This window comes from Carya illinoinensis, chromosome 5 (genome assembly GCF_018687715.1).
Source record: "Carya illinoinensis cultivar Pawnee chromosome 5, C.illinoinensisPawnee_v1, whole genome shotgun sequence".
Classification (NCBI taxonomy): Eukaryota; Viridiplantae; Streptophyta; class Magnoliopsida; order Fagales; family Juglandaceae; genus Carya; species Carya illinoinensis.
Window position 1 is genome coordinate 18,126,241 of NC_056756.1, and position 24,317 is coordinate 18,150,557.

The 24,317-nt window shown below is 36.8% G+C and overlaps 1 protein-coding gene across 1 annotated transcript; it reads left to right on the plus strand.

Annotated features, from left to right (window-relative positions):
* The first annotated feature begins 5,580 nt into the window (after nt 1-5,580).
* LOC122310154 (disease resistance protein Roq1-like) lies at nt 5,581-8,072 on the plus strand. Its single transcript, XM_043124033.1, has 4 exons — nt 5,581-5,651; nt 5,818-6,832; nt 7,359-7,634; nt 7,743-8,072. The coding sequence occupies exons 1-4, from the start codon at nt 5,581-5,583 to the stop codon at nt 8,070-8,072; spliced, it is 1,692 nt and encodes a 563-aa protein (XP_042979967.1).
* The last annotated feature ends 16,245 nt before the right edge of the window (nt 8,073-24,317 follow it).

Sequence of the window (24,317 nt, forward strand, 5' to 3'; positions counted from 1 at the left end):
AAAATCTATGACAACCCTTTTCAACCAATTAGATCTCCCAACCTTATTTTGCGCTTCAATAACCACTGACCCTTCCTGGCATGTGATTATACCCTCTTGTGCTGATACTATTTTTCTTCTTAAAGATGTTGAATTGTAGTTGACTAATAAAGCTCACTGATTTGTGAATTTCAGGGATCTCTCGACAGTTCCAAAGTGGAGAGCAGGGTAAAGAATCTGCAAATGAGTGGCAGATATCTGCGTGACGTATGGTGACACAATTCTTCCATCATATGGACAAGTGGTCTAAATTATGAAACCTCTAGAATTTGTGAAAAGGAAAATTATGATTGTGGGGGCGAGGAATGCGGGGGCTTATTGAGATGTGTAGTGCTCGGGACAACCGTCCCAAAACCCCGCTGCGGCCTCGCAGCTTGCGTAGAAACTGCCACGTCAGCCTATGCAAAATATTAAAAAACAAAATCAGAAACAAAATGCGGGATGGGAGGGAATTCGTTCATTTTGAAGAAACAAAGCAGAAACCACTAAAACCAGAGAAACCTCGTGGTGGGGAATCTTCTTCCATTGTTGTCGCCGAAATTTGTTCTTGGTTTTAGTTGGGTACTTTCATCGGAATTTCTAGGTAAGAGAAGAAGATCTCTTTTCTTGTTTGTTGTTATTCTCGCACTAGACATTACTGGAACCATTTTCGCATTTCTGGGTTTTTGTTCATTTCTGGGTTGTTGCTCATTTTTGGGTTATTCTTTTTTGCTCTTTACTAGACATTGTTTGTTGTTATACAGAGACCATTTTCTGGGTTGTTGATATCTTTGCTTTCGCTGGGGTGTTTTTTAAGCTTGAGTTTAGTTGTAAAGGTATCCGGTCCATCGGTGGAGGAAAAAGAAAAAGAAAAAGAAAGTAGATCCCATCTGTTTGTTCATTTGCTGCTATAAATTTAGGGCATGCCCAAGTAAAGTGGAAAAATAAACTAACTTGAGGGTATTTGGTAGTAGGTATTATAAATTATGTTTATAAAGAGAAATGTAGAAAAAAGATTGACGTTTTTTAATCCCAAACTCCAACAGCCTTTCGATCAAGAAAAATAAAAAGAACATACTCCACTGGTTAATACACAAGAAAATATTGTTCTTTATTCTGAATTTTGTCATTTTTAGTCACATTTATAGACTCGAATAGTTTCTTCTTTTCCTTTTAATTGATTTTTGACTTATGTTAACTATTGCTTTCAAAGACTATTGAACTGCAAGTATCAAGTTTGCTTCATGTTTTGCTCCTGAATGATATGCACCAAAATAATGGAGCTTTGCTATTTATGTCTTTCTTGTTAGACTTTTGAATTTATGCTTGGTTAACATGTCTGCCATGGTGATAAATGCATGCCTTATGTGAGACCTATTTCTTTCTATAGAACCAGTCTGTTTAAAACAAATGTGAGACCTATACCTTGGTTTGATATAATTGATCCAAAACAACCTTAACCACCCCCCCCCCCCCCAAAAAAAAAAAAACCAAAAACTTGGTTTGATATAATTGATCCTTGGCCATAAGCCAATAAAATCGTGTTGGGATGACCATTTTTATTTTGAAATGGATAGTATTCATTTAGGATAAAACATAGCAATTTGCTTGTTATATTTTTAGAAGTGATTAGATTGGAATGTGAAATGAATTATGTGTGCATGCTACCCATTTTACAATCCAAAATGTTTTGGGGTGCTTTGAGAGACAACTACAATGGTATTAGCAGCAAGATAATGTTAATTCCATAGCTTGAAGATTGCAATCATTTATCAGCAAAAAGAGCATCATGGCACAAGGGAGAGAAGCTATAGTTGAAGAAGAGTTTTCCTAGACTTTGTTGAAAATTGAAATGGTGGAGGGGTGATTATAAAATAATATAAACTTAATGGTCTAATTTTTTAAATTAAGTTGATGTCTCGATAATGATTTATATATCAAAGAAGAAGAAGATTTTTTCAAATTCTCCATCAGAATTTATGGCTTATTTAATATAGATACAAACTGGCTATAAATTTGCTTCTCATATGAATTTCGTTTTAGGATTTATATATTGTGTTATTCTTGATATCTAACCATTTCTTTTGGGACAATGATTTAAAGAGAAACTATATATCTATTCTAAACAATCCTTTTAGATCACACACTAGGGAATTTCAACCATAAAGAAATTGCTATTTGCTCTCATGCCAACTTAGGTACTTATCATGAAGATAATTAAACATGGACTGCTAACTTCTTCTTCTTCTTCTTCTTTTATTTTTGTTTTGTTTTGTTTTTTCCAGCTATTAGAATAAAATAGTCATCACCTTTGCTGATTCATAAATTGATCCTCACACCAAAAACAGCTAACAATGTTTAGGGGACAGGTAGGGATTGTCATGAACTATCACTTGCAGGTTGTCATTTTGGTGTGCGTCCAAAGTAATTCAATACAAAGAAAGAAATTAAAAAGGGGTTCTCCAACAGAAATTAATCAATACAAGGTTAATGAAGTAGTAGTCAAAATTCAACACATATCAAAAGTATACTCCCCCAATAAGTTTATAATATTCAGGGGACCATGGATCTAAGTACATAGAATTCCAAACTCCACATCAAACCGACACTCCAAGGAGGATAGACAATACCAATGCCAACCTGATGGCACAACACTAATGCCATCTTTTAGTGACAACACTCCAAGGGTTAGATCCCCCTCCCTTAATACAAGAGCCCAAAACAGGTCCTCCCCCTTCCCACCAATTTCACTTTGCAATAAAAGGTCTAGAGCTTCTCCGCAGGTAACATGTTCATGGGTCTTGACATTGGAGTCAAATATTACTTTCTTTTGGCCCTAAAGCTCAACTCCTTTTCAGACTCACCCCTACAAACAAACCCCATCACAATTAAATATCAAATACAAAAAGAAATATTCGCAAAAAAAGTTCTTTTGCTATAAAATAGAAACAATTGGGAAACAGTTGGGATTTGATAACTAACCGAACTTGTGAAATCTTTTTGGTGTTGGGATTTTCGGAGGTGCCCTGTATCAAAGAGATAACAGATTGCACGGGTTGGTAATCCGCAGTTCTTTGCCAAAAAATTCAGAATTAAATTTCAGTTCTTTGCCACAGTTTTCGGACGTGCCCTGTAACAATTTGTTGTCCAGCTCAGTCAGAGAAGCCACTGGGTTCTTGGGGACGACAATGGTTGGGAATGGGGATAATGGTTTTGACTGGGATGAAGGGGTATGGAAGGCTAGCTTTCGGAGGGAAGATGATGGGAATGGGATTATCTGAAAATGGGATTACTTCTCTAACTCTATGCGCTCCATCAAGTTCCACCTCACCCATCGAAAACACTTCCGACTTCATTGAGATGGGGTTTGAGACTTAGGAGAGGGTTTTGGGAATTTGTGGGAAGGGGATTCGTTGGTTTGTTGGCTCTAGTTTGAGGATGCGGACTGGTTAGTGGCCTCGTGGGTGAAGACGACGGGGATGGAGCTTCTCGGGGTTGTGGAGAAGAGAGAACACAAATGGAAATCGAAGGAGAGGGATAGAGAGAAAGGAAAACTTAGAGGAAAATAGAGAAGGATTAGTATAAATAAAACAACGTTGTTTCTTTCTTATGCCACATAGGACACGAGGCTGCGGCTGGGATATGGGGCGGTTGCCCGTAGCGTTTTCAATAAGGTACCTTTCAATTACCGTTTACGACCTTGCGATGACCCAAGTCGGTTTTGTGATTCTTTTTAATTTTTCAATATGAAGGATTTTTATTTTTGATTGATGTAATTTATAAATACATAATATGATTAATTATATAAGTTGGTACCTGGTTATGTGGTCTAATATTCCTTGTATGAACCAGCAAAAAGGTTCAAATGACAGAAAAAGGTTCTACTTTTATGTAATAATTATCGTGTTGCAAGGACTTATATTTCGCATCTGAAATAACAAATTTCTTTTTTGTGATGATATTTGTTACAGGTTCATTTCAAATATTAATTTAGTCCCGGATGGTTTTTAGAAGATAATGCCTTACCAAATTTAATAGGGATATATAAATATTTAGTAATAAAGAGATTATATTAAAGTAAATTTATAAAATAATGTAGATTGATGTTAGATTGTAAAGTTAATAGATGTAACATATTTTTGTAATTAATAAATAAAATATCAACTAATTATTCTGGAGTAATGTCTGGGTAGGTTTTGGTTGAGCATGTCAAATAGTTAATAAAGTCTAGTCTTCAGTATTCATCGACTCCCCCAACTCCCCCACCAACAAGAACTAAAACCACCAAAAACGAAATTGACAATTTACCAAATAAAAAATTCCCGACTCTATCACATCTTATGTTCACAAATTAGGGGTACTCGATTCTTTCTTTAATCCTTCACAATTTCAGCCACAAATTTTTCTTTCCTCGAAAGGGACACATAGACCTTAGTACCCTTTTTGTTTTTTCGTTGGGTCCCCTTTCTAGTACTACCAATTTTTCAGTAAAAATTAGAAGGAAAAAACAAAAAAACAAGACTGGCGTGGCGGAGGACAAAATGCATCCAGCTAGTTCAACGATGTCAAACTGAGGGAAAACTCTAGAAGGTAATTTTTCCGTCTTTCCCATCTTCCGGGGTGGGGTTTTGGAGAAGTTGAATATTTGGCCATGTCACTACTATCATTTTGTTTCGCTCTTTAAAAATAACTTTTGAAGATGTCATGATGGGGGTTTCTAGGAAGAAAGGAGAGGGTTGTTGTGGGAACTAGCAAAGAATATCTTGGAAGACAATTTATTTACTCTGCCAAAATATTAAAATAAGATGAAACTAAAATTGAAATGGAGATGAGAGAATGAAGAGATCAACGAGAGAAAGAAACTTTGAAGAGATCATGTGTATTTTATTATTTATCTCAATGAAAAGTACCTCAAGGAAGTTGCCAAGAAACTCCCCAGTCTCTCTTCGAAGTTGCCAAAAGCTGAGGATCACGTGTATTTTAATATTTACCTCAATGAAAGATACCTCAAGGAAGTTGCAAAGAAACTCCCAAGTCTTTCTTTGAAGTTGCCAAAATCTGGGGGTCATGTGTTATTTAAGGAGAGTTGTTCTCCATATTAAATAGTAATCAATCATGGATAAAGAATTACTTCTTTCGATGGCCTTTCAAGGTGCCTCTTCCACCTCCGTTTCTCCTTTTTCTCATGGGTGGAAATATGATGTATTCTTAAGTTTTAGAGGTTAAGATACTCGTCAAAGTTTAATTGCCCATCTACATGATGCTTTACCTCGAAAAAATATAAACACATACATAGATGACAAGCTTCAAAGAGGGGGGGGAAATCTCACAAGCACTTCTCAAAGCTATCGAAAGCTCAAAGATTTCAATTTTCATACTCTAAAAAAACTATGCATCATCCACATGGTGCTTAGATGAGTTGATGAAGATCCTCGAGTGTAAAAAAATAAAGCAACAAAAGGTTCTACCAGTGTTTTACAATGTAAATCCAACGGAAGTACGACATCAAAGAGAGTTTTTGGAAAAGCATTGGCTAAACTTGAAGATAGGTTGAAGGATAAGATGAAGATGCAGAGGTGGAAAGAAGCCCTTACAGAAGTGGTTGGTTTGTTTGGGTTCACTTTAGGAGATAGGTACTTTACTTCTACCCATTGATCTTATGCCTTCATTACGATACATAACACATCTTTATAATACTTGTGTATTGTAGGAGTATAGAAATGTATAAATATGTGTGTGTTTCTAAATTTAGCTTCTTAACTTATTATTCTTGTATTTTTTATTTTTTTGCATTGCTAGGTATGAACCTAAAATTATTCAAAAAATTGTTCAAGAGGTTTTAAGGTCAATAAATGGTAAATATTTAAATGTTTCCAAGCATCCGGTTGGAATTGAGTATAGAGTACGGGATGTCCATAATATGCTTCTAAGTGTGGGAGTGAATGATACACGCATACTAGGTATATTTGGAATTGGTGGAGTTGGTAAGACTAGTCTCGCTAAAGCAATCTACAACTCATTTATTGATCAGTTTGAAGGTAGTGGCTTTCTCGCAAATGTTAGAGAAACTTCAAAGCAAGAGAATGGCTTAATTCAATTGCAAGAGACATTTCTTCGAAAAATACTTGGAGAAAAAAGTTTGAAGGTTGAAAATATTGATGATGGAATCAATCTCATAAAGGAGACGGTTTGTGGCAAAAGGGTTCTTTTACTTCTTGATGATGTGGATCAGTTGTTCCAAATTAATAACTTACTTGAAGAATGTGATTGGTTTGGTTTTGGAAGTATAATCTTTATAACAACAAGAGATGAACATTTATTAACTAGTTATAATGTTCATTTACGACATAAGGTGAAGGAATTGAATCACGACGAAGCTTTTCGCCTGTTTTGTTGGAATGCCTTCAAAAATGAAAAACCTCATAATGGTTTCGTACAAATCACAAAAGATGTGATTCGCTACAATGGGGGTCTTCCATTGGCTTTAACAGTGCTAGGCTCATATCTACATAATAGAGACATTCATCATTGGAAAAGTGCTTTAGAGAAGTACAAAAGAATTCCTCACAATGATATTCAAGAAAAGCTTAGGATAGGCTATGATGGTTTGGAAGAAAATGAAAAGTGTATTTTCCTAGACATTGCATGTTTCTTTACAGGAGAGAAAGAAGAATATGTTACTAAAATACTTGATGGTTGTGGTTTCTTTCCAAATAGCGGTATCAAAGTACTAATGGATAAGTCTCTCATAATCATTGATGAGAGTCGCAAATTAGTCATGCATGACTTACTCAAAGATACGGATAGAGAAATTGTTCGTCAATAATCACCTGAAGAACCAGAGAAACGCACTAGGTTATGGTTTCATGAAGATGTTCGTTATGTATTAGAAGAAGCTAAGGTAAGAGTTGTATCAAAAAACACATTTTCATATTTTGATTGTAGAAATGGATTGAGAAATACACATACACACACGTAAACCTATTTATTTCTTTGAGTATATATACCACACATTGTTTACAAGTAGAATCCTTAATTGAAGAGAGAATCAAGACATCAATCTTTTGGTTACAACAAGACATTATTTTTTTAGTATCTTGCTTTTTTCTTTTATGAGTAGGGAAGATTGATAGGTAAATGTGAAAGAAAACATTGACATTTTGTGTTTGATCACTTAGTTTTTGACATTCTAATTGTAAAAATTAAACATTAAGGTTTTATGAAAAAAAAAAATCACATGCACAATATAGTTAAACAAAATTATAATTCTAGCCATTGCATGGTAAATATATAAAGTTATGCTCTGATTTTGTTGGCACAATTATGCATTGTCCTGTTAGGGAACAAACAAAATTCAAGGCATATTGATAGAGTTGCCTGAACAAGATTTTATAAAGTTGAGCCCTGAAGCTTTCTCGGAGATGAAAAGGCTTAGGATATTTATAAATCGTAATGCAAACTTTACAAGAAGGCCTAATTATCTCTCTAATGAGTTGAGACTGCTTGATTGGCATGGATATCCTAGTCAATCTTTCCCATGGAACTTCCATGGAAATAAACTCATCAGTTTAATAATGGAAGAAAGCTTGATCAAAGAATTGGGAAATGGAATGAAGGTACAATTATTTCTTTCTTTAAGTTATCTATCTATATATCTATCATGTATATTGTGAACTTTCTTCGAGTTGACATATTTTCCTTTCGTTTGTTTTCTTTATTTACAGAACTTTCAGAATTTGAAAACTATGAAATTTGTTAGTTGTAGATTCCTAACAAAAATTATTGATGTGTTGGGACTCCAGAGTTTAGAGGCATTGCAGATTGAGCGTTGTGAGAACTTGGTTGAGATACATCAATCTGTTGGGTTCCTTGATAAACTCGACAATTTGAAAATTAACAATTGTCAGAGCCTTGCTAGTTTTCCAAGATCCCTAAAATTGAGATATTTAAAAAGTCTTGATCTTCGTTTTTGCAAAAGGCTAAAAAAGTTTGCTGAAATTGAGAGTGAAATGAAATGTTTGACAATTGTTCTATTAGCAGGCACTACTATATAGGAATTGCCTTCATCTATTGAGAATCTCACTAGACTTGAATATTTAAATTTAAGGGACTGCCACAGATTAAGGCACATCCCTAACAGCATTTTTGAGTTGCAACATCTAAGAAGTCTCGTTCTTGGTCAATGGTCAAGTCAAAGACATGACTTACCCTCCATCATAGAATTGTTTTCGTCACCGCTTCCTATGAATTCAAGCATTTCAAACGATGGGTACTGTTAGAAACTGTTGAAAACAGAAAGTGAAAATGAGAGGAAACAAATGAAAAGCAGAGTTTGACAGAGATTTGAGGAAGTTTGATTCTCATTGATTCTTTTGTTAATACAAAGGTCACATATATATACATTACAAAAAGTAGAAAATTAAAAGCTACTGAAAATCTAACTTTTGATTATCTACACAAGTACAAGCATCAATTCAAAACTTTTATGCACAACATGGTAAAGATAAGCTTTATGCATCATGTCCCTCATACTTCTTTGTGTGCAGCCATGCATTTCCTCAACTGTGCCATCTTCTTTTCTGTGCCATCTCCTGTCTCCTTTTTGCTGCTGCTGCCATCTTTTTCTTTCCATGTATTACAGCTTGCTTTATCAGCTTTATGTATCTCTTGAGTGTTGCAGTGTATTTCAGGCATGCTTTGGCTACTGTCTTTGGGCATTTCTTGCTTGCATTTCATCTTGTTACATTGCATTTTGTAGGACTCCCCCTCAAGATGGGCATAGATATTAACAATTCCCATCTTGGACAATAAGAACTGAAATGTAGAAGTTGGTAAGGCTTTAGTGAAAATGTCTGCCAATTGAAATTTTGAGGACACATGCATTGGTGTGATAATACCAGCCAAGACTTTCTCTCTAACAAAATGACAATCTAGTTCTATATGCTTGGTTCTCTCATGAAAATTGGATTCTTTGTAATGTGTATGGCTGCTTGGTTATCACATAAGAGGGAAGCAGATTGTGCATGGTCAATATTAAATTCTTTTAGCAAACCGAGAAGCCACATGATCTCACAACTTGTAGATGCTAGTTCCCTATATTCTGCCTCAGCTGAAGATCTAGAAACTGTTGCTTGCTTCTTAGATTTTCAGCTTATTAGTGAGTCTCCAATGAATATACAGAAACCTGTGACAGATCTTCTTGTCTCGGTGCATGCAGCCCAATCAGAATCACTATAGGCCTTTAGATGTAAAGCTGATCTGGATGATAAGAAAATGCCTTGACCTATGGATCCTTTGAGGTACTTGAGAATCCTAGAGGATGAGTGCAAATGAGATTGTGAAGGTCTGTCCATGAACTGGTTTAGAACACTTACAGCATAGGTGATGTCAGGTCTGGTGATGGTTAAGTAAATTAACCTTCCAATGAGTCTTTTATAAGCTATAGGATCTTGGAGGATTTCTTCTGTGGTGTGGCTCAATTTATGGTTCAGTTCAATAAGTGTAGAAACTGTCTTTGTGCCAAGTAGACCTGAATCTTCTAATATTTCAAGGGTGTACTTCCTTTGGCAAAGGTTAATTCCAAAAGAGGATCTAGCAACTTCCAAACCCAGAAAATATTTGAGGGGTCCAAGGTCCTTAATTTTGAACTTGCTATGAAGGTAAGATTTGAGTGAGTCAACTTCTTCTTGAGAGTTACTTCCAACTATGATGTCATCTACATAGACTAAGAATGCTATAAATCCATTGGGACTGACCTTAGTGAACAAAGAGTAGTCAAATTTTGATTGATGAAATCCAATGGCAGTGAGTGAATTTGAAAACTTTGAAAACCATTACCTAGATGCTTGCTAAAGTCCATAGAGGGACTTATTTAATTTGCATACCAGTTTCTCCCCCTCAATCTGCTCACTCTTGATGTGATAGCCTGGAGGTAATTGCATATAGATGTCCTCATCAAGGTCTCCATGTAGAAAGGCATTGTGAACATCCATTTGAGTGAGGGACCAATTTTTAATGGCTGCTATGGCAAGGAAAACTCGAACTGTTGCGAGCTTTGCAACTGGACTGAAGGTTTCTTGGAAGTCAAAGCCTTCTTTTTGAGTGTAGCCTTTTGCCACAAGTCTGGCTTTGTGCCTTTCAAATGATCCATCTAATTTCAGCTTGGTCTTATAAACATATTTGCAACCAATTGCAGTTTTGTTGGGGGGTAAGGTGGTGACAGTCCATGTGTTATTCTCTTCTAGAGCATGGAGTTCAGCTTTCATGGCATCCTGCCAATGCTTAAACTTAACAGCTTCATTATAGGACTGGGGTTCATGAAGTAATGAAAGTGAAACAGAAAAAGATTGGTGAGAGGGAGAGAGATTTTTGTAAGTTATGTAATCATGAAGGGGATGAATTGTTAAGGAGGGAAGGAAGGGTTGAGAGGCTGCAAGCTGACAATGATATTGATGAAGATAAGTAGGTTGGTTTCTATTTCTGGTGGACCTTCGAAGAGGGAAAGGGTCAAGATCAGGTGAGGGGACAGGTGAGGGAACTGTGGGAGCAGTAGGTGAGGGAATGATGGAGGGGTCAGCTGCTGAGGAAGGTTCTTCCAATTGTAAGTGAGTGAGATTTTGAGTGGGATTTTGAGAAGTTTGGGGAAAGGAAAATATGTCATCTGGTAATGCAGGAGGTAAGACCAAATTATTTGGAAAGGATGATAGGTCATGGTCTGAGACGGAACCAGATTTGAAGGGAAAAATGACATTTCGAGAGATGAAGGTAGAGTGGGATTCAATGTCATACAACTTATAGCCTTTGACATTAGCAGGGTAGCCCAAGAAAATGCAAGGTTTAGCTCTATGTTCAAATTTGGTCCTATTGGGTTTGAGAGTGCTAGCATAGGATAGACAGCCAAAAACCCTAAGGTTTGAGTATGAAGGTGGGGATGAGAAAAGCATCTCATATGGGGATTTATTGGAGAGTAGAGGTGTAGGGATTCTGTTAATGATATATGCTGTAGTCAAGACAACATCTCCCCAAAATTGGATTGGTAATGATGCTTGAAAAAGAAGGGCTCAGGCATATTCAAAAGATGTTGGTGTTTCCTCTCAACAACACCATTTTGTTGAGGGGTATACACACATGATGTTTGATGAATGATGCCATGTGTTTTGTAAAAATAAAGCATAGAAAACTCAAGTCCATTGTCAGTTCTGATCTTTTTAATTTTTTGTTGAATTGGGTTTGTATGAGATAGAAGAAAGATTGCAAGAGGGATCTTGTGTCTGACTTTAATCTCATTAAGAAAATCCAAGTCACTCTAGAATAATCATCAACAATGGTTAAAAAGTAATGAAATCCTTTAAGGGAAGCTTGGGAGTATGGACCCCATATATCACAATGGATCAAATCAAAAGGAGATGAACTACTTGAAACACTTGAAGGGAATGAAGGTTGTTTTTGTTTAGCCAAATGACAAACTGTACAATGAGATTTATCCTTGGACTTTACATTAGGTACACTAGAATGAATTAAATTCATTCTTTGAGAAGATAAATGTCCTAATCTAAAGTGCCATAGGTCGAAATCTTGATGTACAGCAGCTTGGTTGACTCGAGTTATACTAGATGGACTTGAGGATGGGATGGTGGTGCTGTCAGGTGGTGAAGACAGTAGGTGATAGAGACCAGCTTGGACTTTAGCAAGTCCAATCGTCATCCATGAAGAGAGAACCTGAATAAAACAAAGATCATTTGAGAAAAACAGACAAGTGTCTGGTCTTTGAGTGAGTTTACTGACTGAGATGAGATTGAAAGCAAATGAGGGAACACATAGGATATCAGTAAGAAGGAGAGAATCTGAGATTTTAACAGTGCCAATGTGTGTGACTTGAGCCTTTGTGCCATTTGGAAGTTGTACAAAGGCTTGAATGCAGCAGGAAGAATTAGTAAAAAATGAGATGGAGCACACCATGTGATCAGTGGCTCCTGTGTCCATGATCCATGGTGTGTTCTGAATGATATTATGTTGATCTTATGAAAGAGCAGTGAGTTTGTCATGACTTGTGACATTGAAGAGAGAGGGTCTATGAGAAACTTTAGAACTGAAAAAAGAATGGTGATTACCTGCTAGGTTGGAGTGGGATGTTATTGAATGAGCAGGTTCTGAGATAATTGGTGAGGGATGCACAGGTGATGGCAGGAGAGGTTTATTGTGTCCCGAGGTTAGCTGAGGGAATTGAGCATTTACAAGTGCCACAAGATGTTGTGCTTGTGCTTGAGAGAGGGTCAACTGAGAAGTACTTGGAGTAGGTGATGCTTGGCCTGAAACAATAGTATAATCCACAATGGAACCACCAAGAGCAACTTGATTTGCAGAGTAAGCAACAGCAGCAGGTTTTCCAAAACCACTTCCAAACTTAGATTGGGTGAATTTGAAAGTGGGTGGAAAGCCTATTAGTTTATAGCACTTCTCCTTTATGTGTCCTATCTTTCCACAATGATCACAAACCAAATTTGTTTTGTCCTTTTTCTTTGAGAAGTTTTGATAAGTTAGTAAGGCAGATGGTTCTGTGGTAGGTACAACCATGTTTCTTGCTTGCCTTTGTCTCTCTTCTTGTAAAATAAGTGAGAAGGTTTTATCTAGAGAAGGCAAGGGGCTCAACAAGATAATTTGCCCTCTAACAGTATCATAGCTATCATTTAGACCCATTAGAAATTTAAAAACATAATCCCTTTGCTGAACTTCACCAATATTCTTTAAAGCATCACATGTACATAAACCACAAGAGCAGCAAGGGAGGGGTCTATAACTATGCAGTTCTTCCCAAATGGCATTAAGTTGGGTGAAGTAGTCACTTACAGAAAGATGATCTTGAATTATGCCACTAAGTTTTTGTTGAAGGTGATATATCCTTGCTTCATCAGGCTGTGCAAAGCACTCTTTGAGTTTATCCCACACCTGTTTAGCTGAGGTCATGAAGAACACATTAGAGGCTATGTCCTTGGAAACAGAATTCAAAATCCAAGCAAGTAGGATATTGTTGCATCGTAACCAAGACACATAAGTGGGATCTGCAAGGTCAGGGGTGGTAATGGTGCCATCCAAGAAACCTGACTTGTTTTTTATTGAAATTGAAAGAAGAAAAGATCTACTCCAAGAAATGTAGTTGGAGCCAGTCAAGGGTGGTGAAACAATGACAGTGTTTGCATTGTCACTGTGATGCAAGAAAAATGGGCTGTTAGGATCTTCTGTAGGAGAAGAAGATGAAGAAGAAGAGTTGGTCATAGCTTAATGAAAGGTGATCAGAAATTGAGAAGGTATTGCAGGAAATTACTCCTGCTCTGATACCATGTTAGAAACTGTTGAAAACAGAAAGTGAAAATGAGAGGAAACAAATGAAAAGCAGAGTTTGATAGAGATTTGAGGAAGTTTGATTCTCATTGATTCTTTTGTTAATACAAAGGTCACATATATATACATTACAAAAAGTAGAAAAGTAAAAGCTACTGAAAATCTAAATTTTGATTATCTACACAAGTACAAGCATCAATTCAGAATTTTTATGCACAGCATGGTAAAGATAAGCTTTATGCATCGTGTCCCTCATACTTCTTTGTGTGCAGCCATGCATTTCCTCAACTGTGCCATCTTCTTTTCTGTGCCATCTCCTGTCTCCTTTTTGCTGCTGCTGCCATCTTTTTCTTTCCATGTATTGCAGCTTGCTTTATTAGCTTTATGCATCTCTTGAGTGTTGCAGTGTATTTCAGGCATGCTTTGGCTGCTGTCCTTGTGCATTTCTTGCTTGCATTTTATCTTGTTACATTGCATTCTGTAAGAGGTACTGTTCCTCAATAGTGTTTCCGAAACTGCAATACTTGAATCTTGTCAGACGGCTCCAATTAGAATTAGATTACGATCTGTTAACTGCATGCTATTTGACATTGGAAACATTAGATCTATCTAAGAGCGATTTCATTATCCTTCCTGAGGGGATCAAAGGGTTTGTTCAATTATTGGCTCTTAAGCTGTTCGGTTGCAAGCAACTTAAAGAAATCTTAGAACTTCCTCCAAATATAGAAGTGGTAGATGTCAGTGGATGCAGGTCATTGGAGAATTTTCCTGAAGTGTCAAATAAATTTGAATTCAATACAAGCAGCTTACGTAAGCTAAATTCGATTAACTTGTGTGGATGCCATAAAATGCTCGTAAATCCTATACGGTTTGAGGTATCTCTCTCTCTCTCTCTCTCTCTCTCTCTCTCTCTCTCTCTCTCTCTCTCTCTCTCTCTCTCTCTCTCTCTCTCTCTCTCTCTCTCTCTCTCTCTCTCACTCACTCACACACACACACACACACACACACACACAGTGTACATTTGTCTACTAAAAATTCTAATGCTAGCAAGCTTGTTCAATAAGAAAACCATGCAGAGTATAGCATTGTATTTCCGGGAAACAAGATTCTAGATTGGGACTACCATTACAAGAAGATTCCAAAAAGTTATGTACACGAGATAAAAGCTGATTTGCTCTATTCGGATGTGATTAAAGGAGTTGTTACAAGTGCTGTTGTTAAGCTCAATCCCTCCTGAAGGAAGACCATCAATTATAATATTGATATCAGGATCTACCATAATGGCTTATATGATAAGTATATTAAGCATACACTTACAATTCAGGGTGGCTCAAATCATGTATTGTTGGTCTACCACAATCTAGATCATAAATATATGACTCCAGCAGAGGGAAGTCTGCGACTAAAGTTTTATAGCAGAAACGATGGAGTGCTAATTAAAAGTTTAGGAGTCCGTCTAGTATGCAAGCAGAAGGAGAATATGAAAGATCATCCGCATTTTCTCCCCAAAGATGTCAACGTCCAGATTTCTAAAAGACCACACGATAATGATCATGACGATGATCATGATGGCAACGTCTAGTATGCAAGCAGAAGGAGAATACGAAAGATCATCCACATTTTCTCCCCAAAGATGTCAACGTCCAGATTTCTAAGAGACCACACGATAATGATCATGATGATGATCATGATGGCAACGTCTTGGAATCTAACTGCTACCCCCAACAGAAGAAGAGGCATTCTTCAACCTCAGTAACAAGAATTTCTGATTTACAGAATGATAGCCACGATGAGAATCCGAAGGAATTAGATTTGGGTTCAAAGCTTCAAGTTAGTTGTGAAGGTGCAATCTTCGATACTCTTTGTAGTTTCGCTACCCTTTTAGCAATCAAGCTGCAGATGGGGAGATGCATGGGCCTCAGGAGATGAATCGCATGCAACGACTAAACCAACAAACATGTAGTTATTGTTCACGCTACCAACAATTGGTAAAAATGCACCATCGTTTACTAATTAGTAATAATTAGCAAAACATTGCAAGTTGTTGTAAAAATTTCTTCCCCTGATCATGCTGCAATGGTAAAGCATGAGGCTAGAGACGTGATGATATGATGATGATTGCAACTTAAATTATTCCAATTGGTATCCATAGCAAAAAAAGGTAGGCATTCTTCAACCTCGAACACCAGGACATCAAATTAAGGGAATGATGACAACGATGATCCCAAAGGAAGATTTGGATTTAGAACTTCAACTTGGATTTTCATTAAGGTACGCTAGAAGAGTGTGCAGGTGAGAACTTTCAGTTTTTCACATAAACGGACTCTTCTTCCATCTTTACCATAGAATTGAAAATCAGAATCTCAGCCTTTGTTAATTTTGTCAGGGCATGAAGGAGTTGATGAGTGATCACTTGGGAATGCCTGCCGATATTGGTGTGGGATTAAAGTAAATTATATTTCATATCAGACTGGATTTGAGATGTGCTTCAATTTTGTTCTCAAACAGAGTAGGAAGGAATACTTATACCAAGAACTTGAATCTAAAAATGTTGCTCATTTCAAATTGCTAATTATCTAGCAGACGAAGATATTTTTTATTGTTTCCCTATGTTAATTTTTGAATAGGCATATTTCAGCTGCTAGCTTCAATACGAAGTTGCCAACAAGAGGATCATGTATGTGTGATTTATTATTTATCGCAATGAAAGGTACCACAAAGAAGTGTGGCCGATTAGTCATACATGCCCTAATCCAAGACATATGGGAATATCAAAGTTTGGTTTCAAAGAGAAAAAGAGTTGCAGGGTTTCAAAGTTTGGTTTTCTTCTATAAACAATCTTGTCAATGACCACCACCACAAGAACCCTTGTGATTGTGAGATGACGGGTGTATCTGTTACTCTACTATACTGTGTGCGAATGATTGAATTTTCACTTGAGAGGAGAAAGGGAGGATATAACATTAATTTTTCCTTCAGTAATATGCATATTGAAATCTACTATAATGGTGTTTATCAGTATACCAGTATGCATACAGGACATATTGATCCAAGTAGCTCAGATAATGTATGGTTGTATTACCACGAACTAAAAGGAGAGACTTTCAAAGCAATGAGGGAATTTTGCAACTTAAGTTGGATGGGAACCCAGGCAGAATCCTAATTAGAAGTTTTGGAATTCGTGTGGTATGCAAGTAGAAGGAGATCAATACATTGCAAGATGTTGGACGTTGGAGTCCTTGTGTTAGCGTACAACCTTCTTTAAAATCAATCATTTCTAGTTTAGAGAATGAAAGCAACGATGAGAATCCAAATGAAGATTGGGAACTTGGGGTCCATTTGGTAGAGAATGAAGAAGAGAAGGCAAGAGATCATGATACCGGTGTGCTCCACGCAGAAGATGTTGGTGCCCATTTTGATGCATCTAGTGAAGAAATTGAAGGTTGGGTAGATTTAATGGATGGTAAGAGGCATCATAATGAAGAAGATTGCAACCTAGAATTCAATTGGTAAAAGAAGCAACATTCCTCAACTATGGGCATCAGAATAATGGAATTAGAGAATGACGATCAGAATCCAAAGGAAGATATGGATTTAGAGCTTAAACTTGGGTAGTAATTAAAAGTGCAATCTCTAAAGAATTTCCTAACTTTTCTTATATTTGCGTAGCCTCCCTTTCCTTCAAGCTCATGCACTCTCTAAAGAAGATACAACTTGATAAATCTTTAGAATTTGTCGTCTCTCCTTATAATTCAAGCTTTGTGCCCCCTTTTGGATGGAGTTATTTGGATTTTTGTGCCTCTTTTGTTTTTACTTATTTTTTTATTTAGATTTTCACTTGATTTATGCATTTAAGAAATGTGGTGTAATATAATAATACATATTATTTTTATTTTTCTATTTCATCAATTAATATTTAGATTATCACATTTCTTAACAATATTTAGTGACAGTTGATTCAACTGATGTACAATTAATGTAAAATCAATCGTGGGATTTGATTGGCCTCTATGATCTCTCTTTTAATTAAGTTTTTTAGGAGGACATCGGTTAATATACATATATTTTTGGGTAGTTTGCTCATAGAAATGGGTAAAGATTAGAAATTGATTTATTAAGTATTATGAGCTTGCATTTGGCGTGATTAGTTAGTGAATGTGTTTCTTGGATCCAAAAATGAAAAAATTAATTATAAAATTTAAATTGAAATTTGTGCTTCCTTTTAGTTTTAGCGGAGAAAGATTTGCCATTTTTTCCCCATATCTCCTATTTTCCAATCCATAGATGAGTTCATGGTTCTTATATTTGAATGCTTTTCTAGATTCAATTACAGGGTATATAGGAATATAGGAGTAGTTAGAGTAGCTACTAATATTTAGTGGTGGAGGATTAATCTTGATTTGGACATGTAAAGATCTTAGAAATGCACTCAAGGACACCTTGGTCTGGTCCTGTCTTTTGGAAGAGCAGTCTGGTGCAGCATCATACAACTATGATGCCGCTGCTGCTGTTGCTTACACGCTCAACTAATCGTCAATATGAGGAACGATCTATGATGAGCTCTCCATCTTGCTCACTAAGTGACAAGTTTTGTTCCATGGGGTAATATGTTGGGCTTTGATGCAAGGAACCCTATATCTTCAAGTATTTCAAGTACATATTTCCTTTGGAGAATATATATATAGATACCCTTTGCTGATTAAGCAACCTATGTTCTCAAGAAATATTTCAAAATGTCAAGATCTTTGAGTGTGAAGCAATCGCCCACATGGTTTTTGAGTCTTGTGATTTGCTCTAGATTATTTCCTGCCATGATTATATCATCTATGTATAAAAGCACATTGATGAAGCTATCTTTATTGGTTTGGACTACCGATGAGTAATCCGCTTTGGAGTTTGTAGACTCGGAATTCAATGAGATCAGTAGAGGAAAGTTTGGTATAATACCATTGTCTCGAAGCTTGCTTAAGGCCAGTAAACAATGGTCGGTTTTTTGTTCCACTTGGGTGTTAGAATAAAGCGAGCAAAATTACTAATTATATATACATCTGATTTAGAGAATCGTATTGAAAATCTGGATAATCGTCTTCAAGTTAGGTTTAATGAGGAAGATGAAAATGACCTCTTGTCGTCTGAATTGGAATTAGATATTTGGATGAATAGGGAAAACACTCGCCTTTCTCACATCGCCAAGAAAAGTTGGTTAACTGATGGTGATAATAATTCTAAATTTTTTCATGTTTATCTGAATGCTAAAACTCAAAAAAAGGTGAGTACTATGTGCCTAGCTAATGGTACTACTTTTAATACTCCTCTCGAACTTCATCAGGCAGTTGTTGAGTACTTTCAATTGTTTTTGGGTCAAAGTGATACTTGTGATCTCCCTAATTTAACTGAGTTGATTCATCCAGTGTTTACTGAGGTTGAGAATATGGAGTTGTGTAGTTTCCCTTCTCTTGAGGACATGAAGGTTGTGCTTTTCAGTATTCCCAATGATAGTAGTCCTGGTCTAGACGGTTTTGGTTCTAGTTTCTTTCAAATATGTTGGGATCTCGTCAGTGTTGATCTTCTGGCAGGTGTTTCGGATTTTTTTCATAATAAGCCGCTTCCTAGGTTTTATACTGCCTCTTCTATTGTTCTTATTCCTAAAATGGATAAACCTACTGGTTTTGACAAGTTTAGACCCATCAGTCTCTGCTTGGTGGTTTACAAGATTTGTGAGAAAATTATAGTAGGTCGTATGACTAAGCTTCTTTCTAAGATGATCTCCCAGGGGCAAGGGGCTTTTCTTCCCTGCCGTAGTATTTTTGAGAACATTAGTTTAACCCAGGAGATGGTCCATTCTATTCACAAAATTCCAATGGTGGCAATATTAGGGTTAAACTTGACATGTCTAAGGCCTATGATAGAGTGGATTGGAATTGTCTATTATGTGCCTTGGCTACTTTTGGTTTCTCTCCTCACTTCTGTGATTTGATTAAGGAGTGTATTACCACTCCTTGGTACTCCATTAATATGAATGGTACTTCCATGGATTTCCTTAAAGTTGGTCGTGGTCTAAGACAAGGATATCCTCTCTCTTCCTACTTGTTTGTCATTATGCAAGAGGTGCTCTCTCGTCTTCTTAAGCAGTTTTTTGAGAATGGGAAAATTGGCAACTTTACTCAAGCCAGAGATACCCCTCTTATTTCCCACTTTATGTATGCTGATGACATAGTCATTTTTGCTAATGGTGGTCGGAGGTCTTTGAGGAATTTGATGAAGGATTGAATCTTTATGAGACTTAGACAGGCCGAGTTCTTAGCATGGAGAAGAGTGCTATTTATTTATCAAAGAAGATCCCGACATCCAGAAAGAATTCTCTTCTTCGTCTTTTTGGTTTTTCATAAGAATCTTTTCCTTTTAAGTACTTGGGTGCGCCTATTGTGGTGGGTAAATTAACGGCTTCTGATTATGGTGAGCTCCTCAGGAAAGTGAAAAAGAAAATTCCAGGCTGGAAAATGAAACTACTTTCTACATATGGTCTCCTTATTCTTCTCTGTCATGTTCCGTCCAGCGTGGCTACTCACTTGTTTGCTGTATTACATGTTCCAGAGGTAGTGATCAAGGCTCTTAATAGACTCTTAAGCTCCTTCTTTTGGGGTGATTCTGATGGTAAAGGGAAAAGGAAATGGATTTCTTGGACTCATATTTGTAGACCTTCTGATGAAGGAGGCTTGGTATTAGGGATTTTGGCGATATTCAAGAGGCTTTACATTGGAAATTGGTCTAACGTCTCATTATAAGCCAATCTTTATGGGCTCATTTCTTTAGAGGAAAGTATGCTAGGGGTAACCATTTATCCCTCTTGGAGCCCACTAAGGGAACTCGATTTTGGACGTCTATTGCCAGATGCATTCCAAAGGTTTTAAATAGTTCTAAATTGATGGTGAGAGAAGGAAATATCTAGTTTTGGTATGATAATTGGGAGGAGGGGGGTCCTCTTTACCGCAATTATCCAGTTCTGGAAAATCTTGAGTTGAAAATTAAAGAGTGTCATCTTGATAATGGGTGGGATATCCTTCTTCTTGAAAGGCTTGTGGGTCAACAAAAAGCTATTGACTTGTATTAGTTCTTGGCTAAAAGAAAGGATGGTCAGGATGTTTTAATTTGGTTGAAAGCGGATGATGGGATCTTTACTACAAAAAGTGCTTGGGATTGTATAAGGGTTCGCGCTCCTTCCTTAACATGGGCTACTTGGATTTGGCATAATCAACTCCCTAAGAAAATTTCCATTATGATGTGGAAGGCTATTTATAATTGTTTGAGCGTAGATGAGAAGATCAGAATGGCTGGTATCCCCATGGTCTCTAAATACAATTGTTGTTCTCGGAGTCAAATAAAGGACCTGAATCATGTTCTTTGTTCTAATAATTTTGCTAGACAAATCTGGCACCTGGCTGCGACTCATTTAGGTGTGCATATGGGAGTTTTCCAAACTTGGCAAGAGTAAATAAATTTTTGGTTCCATCGCGTTAGCAAGTCTTCTTAGCTAAGGATTATTTTTGGTCTCATCTCCTCTATTATTTCTTGGAAGCTATGGGATAGGTGATGTAAAGCTAGATATGAAGAAAATAATTACACGGCTGAGGTGGTTTGGTAGACTATTAAATATTGGTAGGAAAATTATGCACTTGACTATGAGAGTCTCCAAGATTTCCAACAAGAATGTGAAAATACTAACTCACCTGGATATCCTAGTTTTACCTATGACCCCGAAGAAGGTCCGAGTGGTGCGGTGGACAAAACCTCCTTAGGATTGGGTGAAGCTTAATACTGATGATAGTAGTTTGGGAAATCCTGGGATGGCAGGTGCAGAGGGTTTGATTCGGGATGCCGGTGGTAAGTTTATAGTAGCTTATTCTGTATTTTTGGGATAGGAGTCCAATAATTTTGCTAAAATGAAAAGCTTAGTGGAAGGGGTTTGTTGTTGTTATCAGCTTGGGTTTGTTAGGATTGAGATTGAGACTGATTCTCAAATCCTTGTCAATTGGGTCACTAAAGGAACTTGTAATATTTGGTATTTAGAGGATTTTTGGAATGAATTACATGATTATCTCTCTTGCATGGAGTACAAGATGAAACACATTTATCGAGAAGGAAATGTTGTGGCGGACTTTCTTGCCAAGCAAGGAGCTGGAGGCTCGAACACAGATTGGGCAGGGGATCAAGATTTGCCAAGTAATTTAAGGGGTCTCCTCCATATGGATAGACTTGGCATTCTTTATCTTCGAACTTCGTAGTGTTTCTTTCTAGGTATGTTTGTGTTGTTTGCATTACTTTATCCTTACTTCTTGGTGTTTTTTTCTTGCAGGTGTTTCCTTTTTTCCATAGGCTTGGTTTTGGGTCTAGGGAGTCCTGTTATCCTTTGTACTTTGCTTGGGTGTCCTTTTGGTTTTTGATGCCTAGGTTTTGGGTCTTATCTATTGGTAGTCCCCAAGCATCAGGTTGTAACTACGGTTTTCTTCCGCCACAAGTGAGGACAATTAATAAAATTAAGAGGGGGTTGCTCATGGACAGGTGACCTTCATCTATTTAAATATATATATATATATACATATGATTATTTATGCACATTAAGATAGACATTATTTAACATATTGTATGCATGCCTAGTCAATTAGAAACACCAAGCAATGGTTAATTAACACTCCGCACATAAACGTACTATGTACGCACATTAACCAAATTATATTCACCACATGATTAACAAGTCCCATCTTTAACATAGATTAATATATGCGTGTGATGATGATGATTGCAACGCGGCTTTAACTTCTCGATTTAAGGGTAGTCATCTACATATAAGTAGTAATCAATCCCCTGCAGTTCCTTTGGAAGAAAAGTGAGCCCACCATTCATTAGTTTTTCTTAATGCACCAACTTTTTCTTGAAGAGACTTGCATGACCTAAACTTATATTTAGCATTATTCTTATGCAATTGACCCAAAAATTAAAAAACAATTTCCTACATTGATGGGATATATAGCCGTAATGCAAGGAAGTTGCCTTGCAAGAAACTTCAACTCCTCATCTTTCTTCAACAAACGTGTATGATCCATATCCTAATGCAACTGGGCAAGCAATAACTTCTTATGCAATTATTCATATCATGGTCAAGAGTAACATACATGTACTTGTCTGCCAAATTCCTTGTTGTAAATTTTATTTTAAAGATGGTTTATTGGCACATTAAGCATTATTACATTAAAACTTTTACTTCTAAATTCCGATTACACTTACACTCAATAAGTATGAATATTGTGAAAAGAATCATGAATTTTATTTCATTATATAGAGCTGTACCGAGTACAAGTAATGGAAGGATACAATCTCACTGGATTTGCAATATAATACCATTCAAGAAAACAATACACGTACGTAGTAGATCAATATACAATGAAAGCTGGGAAAGAATGAATTGGATCATTCAATCCGGCCATGAGACAACGTCCAAATAGGACCTGAGGCAACCTACGTACTTCAATCTCAGATGAGGTGTTTGTGTTTTGGCACCGAGTTGCTTTTCTATGATAACATAACGGAAGCTAGGAAATTAAGAAAAAACAAAACAAATAGAGGAAGAGCTGTGTATTCCAGAGATATGCAACTTGTAAAAGGCAACACAATTTTATTATAATATCATCGATGATCCTTGACTCTTACAATGGAGGTCAATATACAGAGACTCCAAACAGTAAAGAAGACCCTTTTAATTAAATTGGAAAGCAGCAGCAAAATAAGAAGGAAATAAATCAATTTGTTGTCTAAGGCAAATCGTCAGAAAAATATGCTCGTAACTGGCAATCTGCGAGATTCACGGTACAACTTTGTCAATGCTTATTTTGGGTTTGGCCATTCTTCCGATTGGGCAGAGTCCTTGTTGTTAAAAATTTGTTTAATCCAACTAGACAAGCGTGCTTTGTAGGTACTCCTGACCTAGTATATATATACACACTAAGAAGGGCACAACATGCACTGCATGTGTACCCATTTGAGATAAAAAATAAATTATTAAATGTTAAATGAGATAGTAAATAAAAAATTTAAACAGATTTAGAAGATGTCATAAATTTACAGAACTTAAGCAAAATATAATAAAAAAATTTAAACATATATTTACAACATTAAAAAGTGAGTCTTACTAATACAAAGCTTTAGATAGTAAATAAAAACTTAAGCAAGGCAGTGTACCGATTTGTGTTTTTAAAAGACAAGTCAGTGGCCACTCTTGGTGGATGTAGCATCATCCTTTTTTTTTTTGAGTTGTTCTACGGAACAACAACTGTAGAGCTGCACACTTGCACGCCAGACGTGTATTCCATTTTTTTTTTAATAATTCAAAATGTGCATTTTTAGAAAATGGAATACGGTTGGTGTTTTGCATTTCGAAATCCTCCCTCCCGCAAAACCCCTGCTACATCGCCCGCGGCACACCCCGCTGCTCCGCCGAGTGCCATAGGCGACGCCGACTCTCCGCCCAGAAACACCGAGCGTCACCACTTTGCTCATATGAAGCCGCTGCTCCTCGGGAAATCCTTTAACAAGCAAATGGTGTAATTTTTGGACTGCGAAGTCCCTGAAACTCTCTGGCCGTCGGCATTGCTCATACGAAGGTAACAGAAAGTTTGTGAAAAGTGAACTTTCATGTGGTTACGTTCATCGTGTACTTGGATATGTGAGTTTTGGGTTTTGTGAGATGGATATTTTGGATTAGGGCATGGAAAAAAAAAATGCATTGCTTTTGACTGCTGGTTTCGAGCTCTGTTTTCAAGCATCTCTTTCAAGCATCTATGTTTTCTTGCAATGCAACTTCCTCTTTCATACATTGCTTGCTTTATCTGCGATGACTACAAGTTCTTGAAGATAAGAGACGCCGTTGCTTCCGTCAATTTCAAAATGTGAACCTCATCAGCGTGATC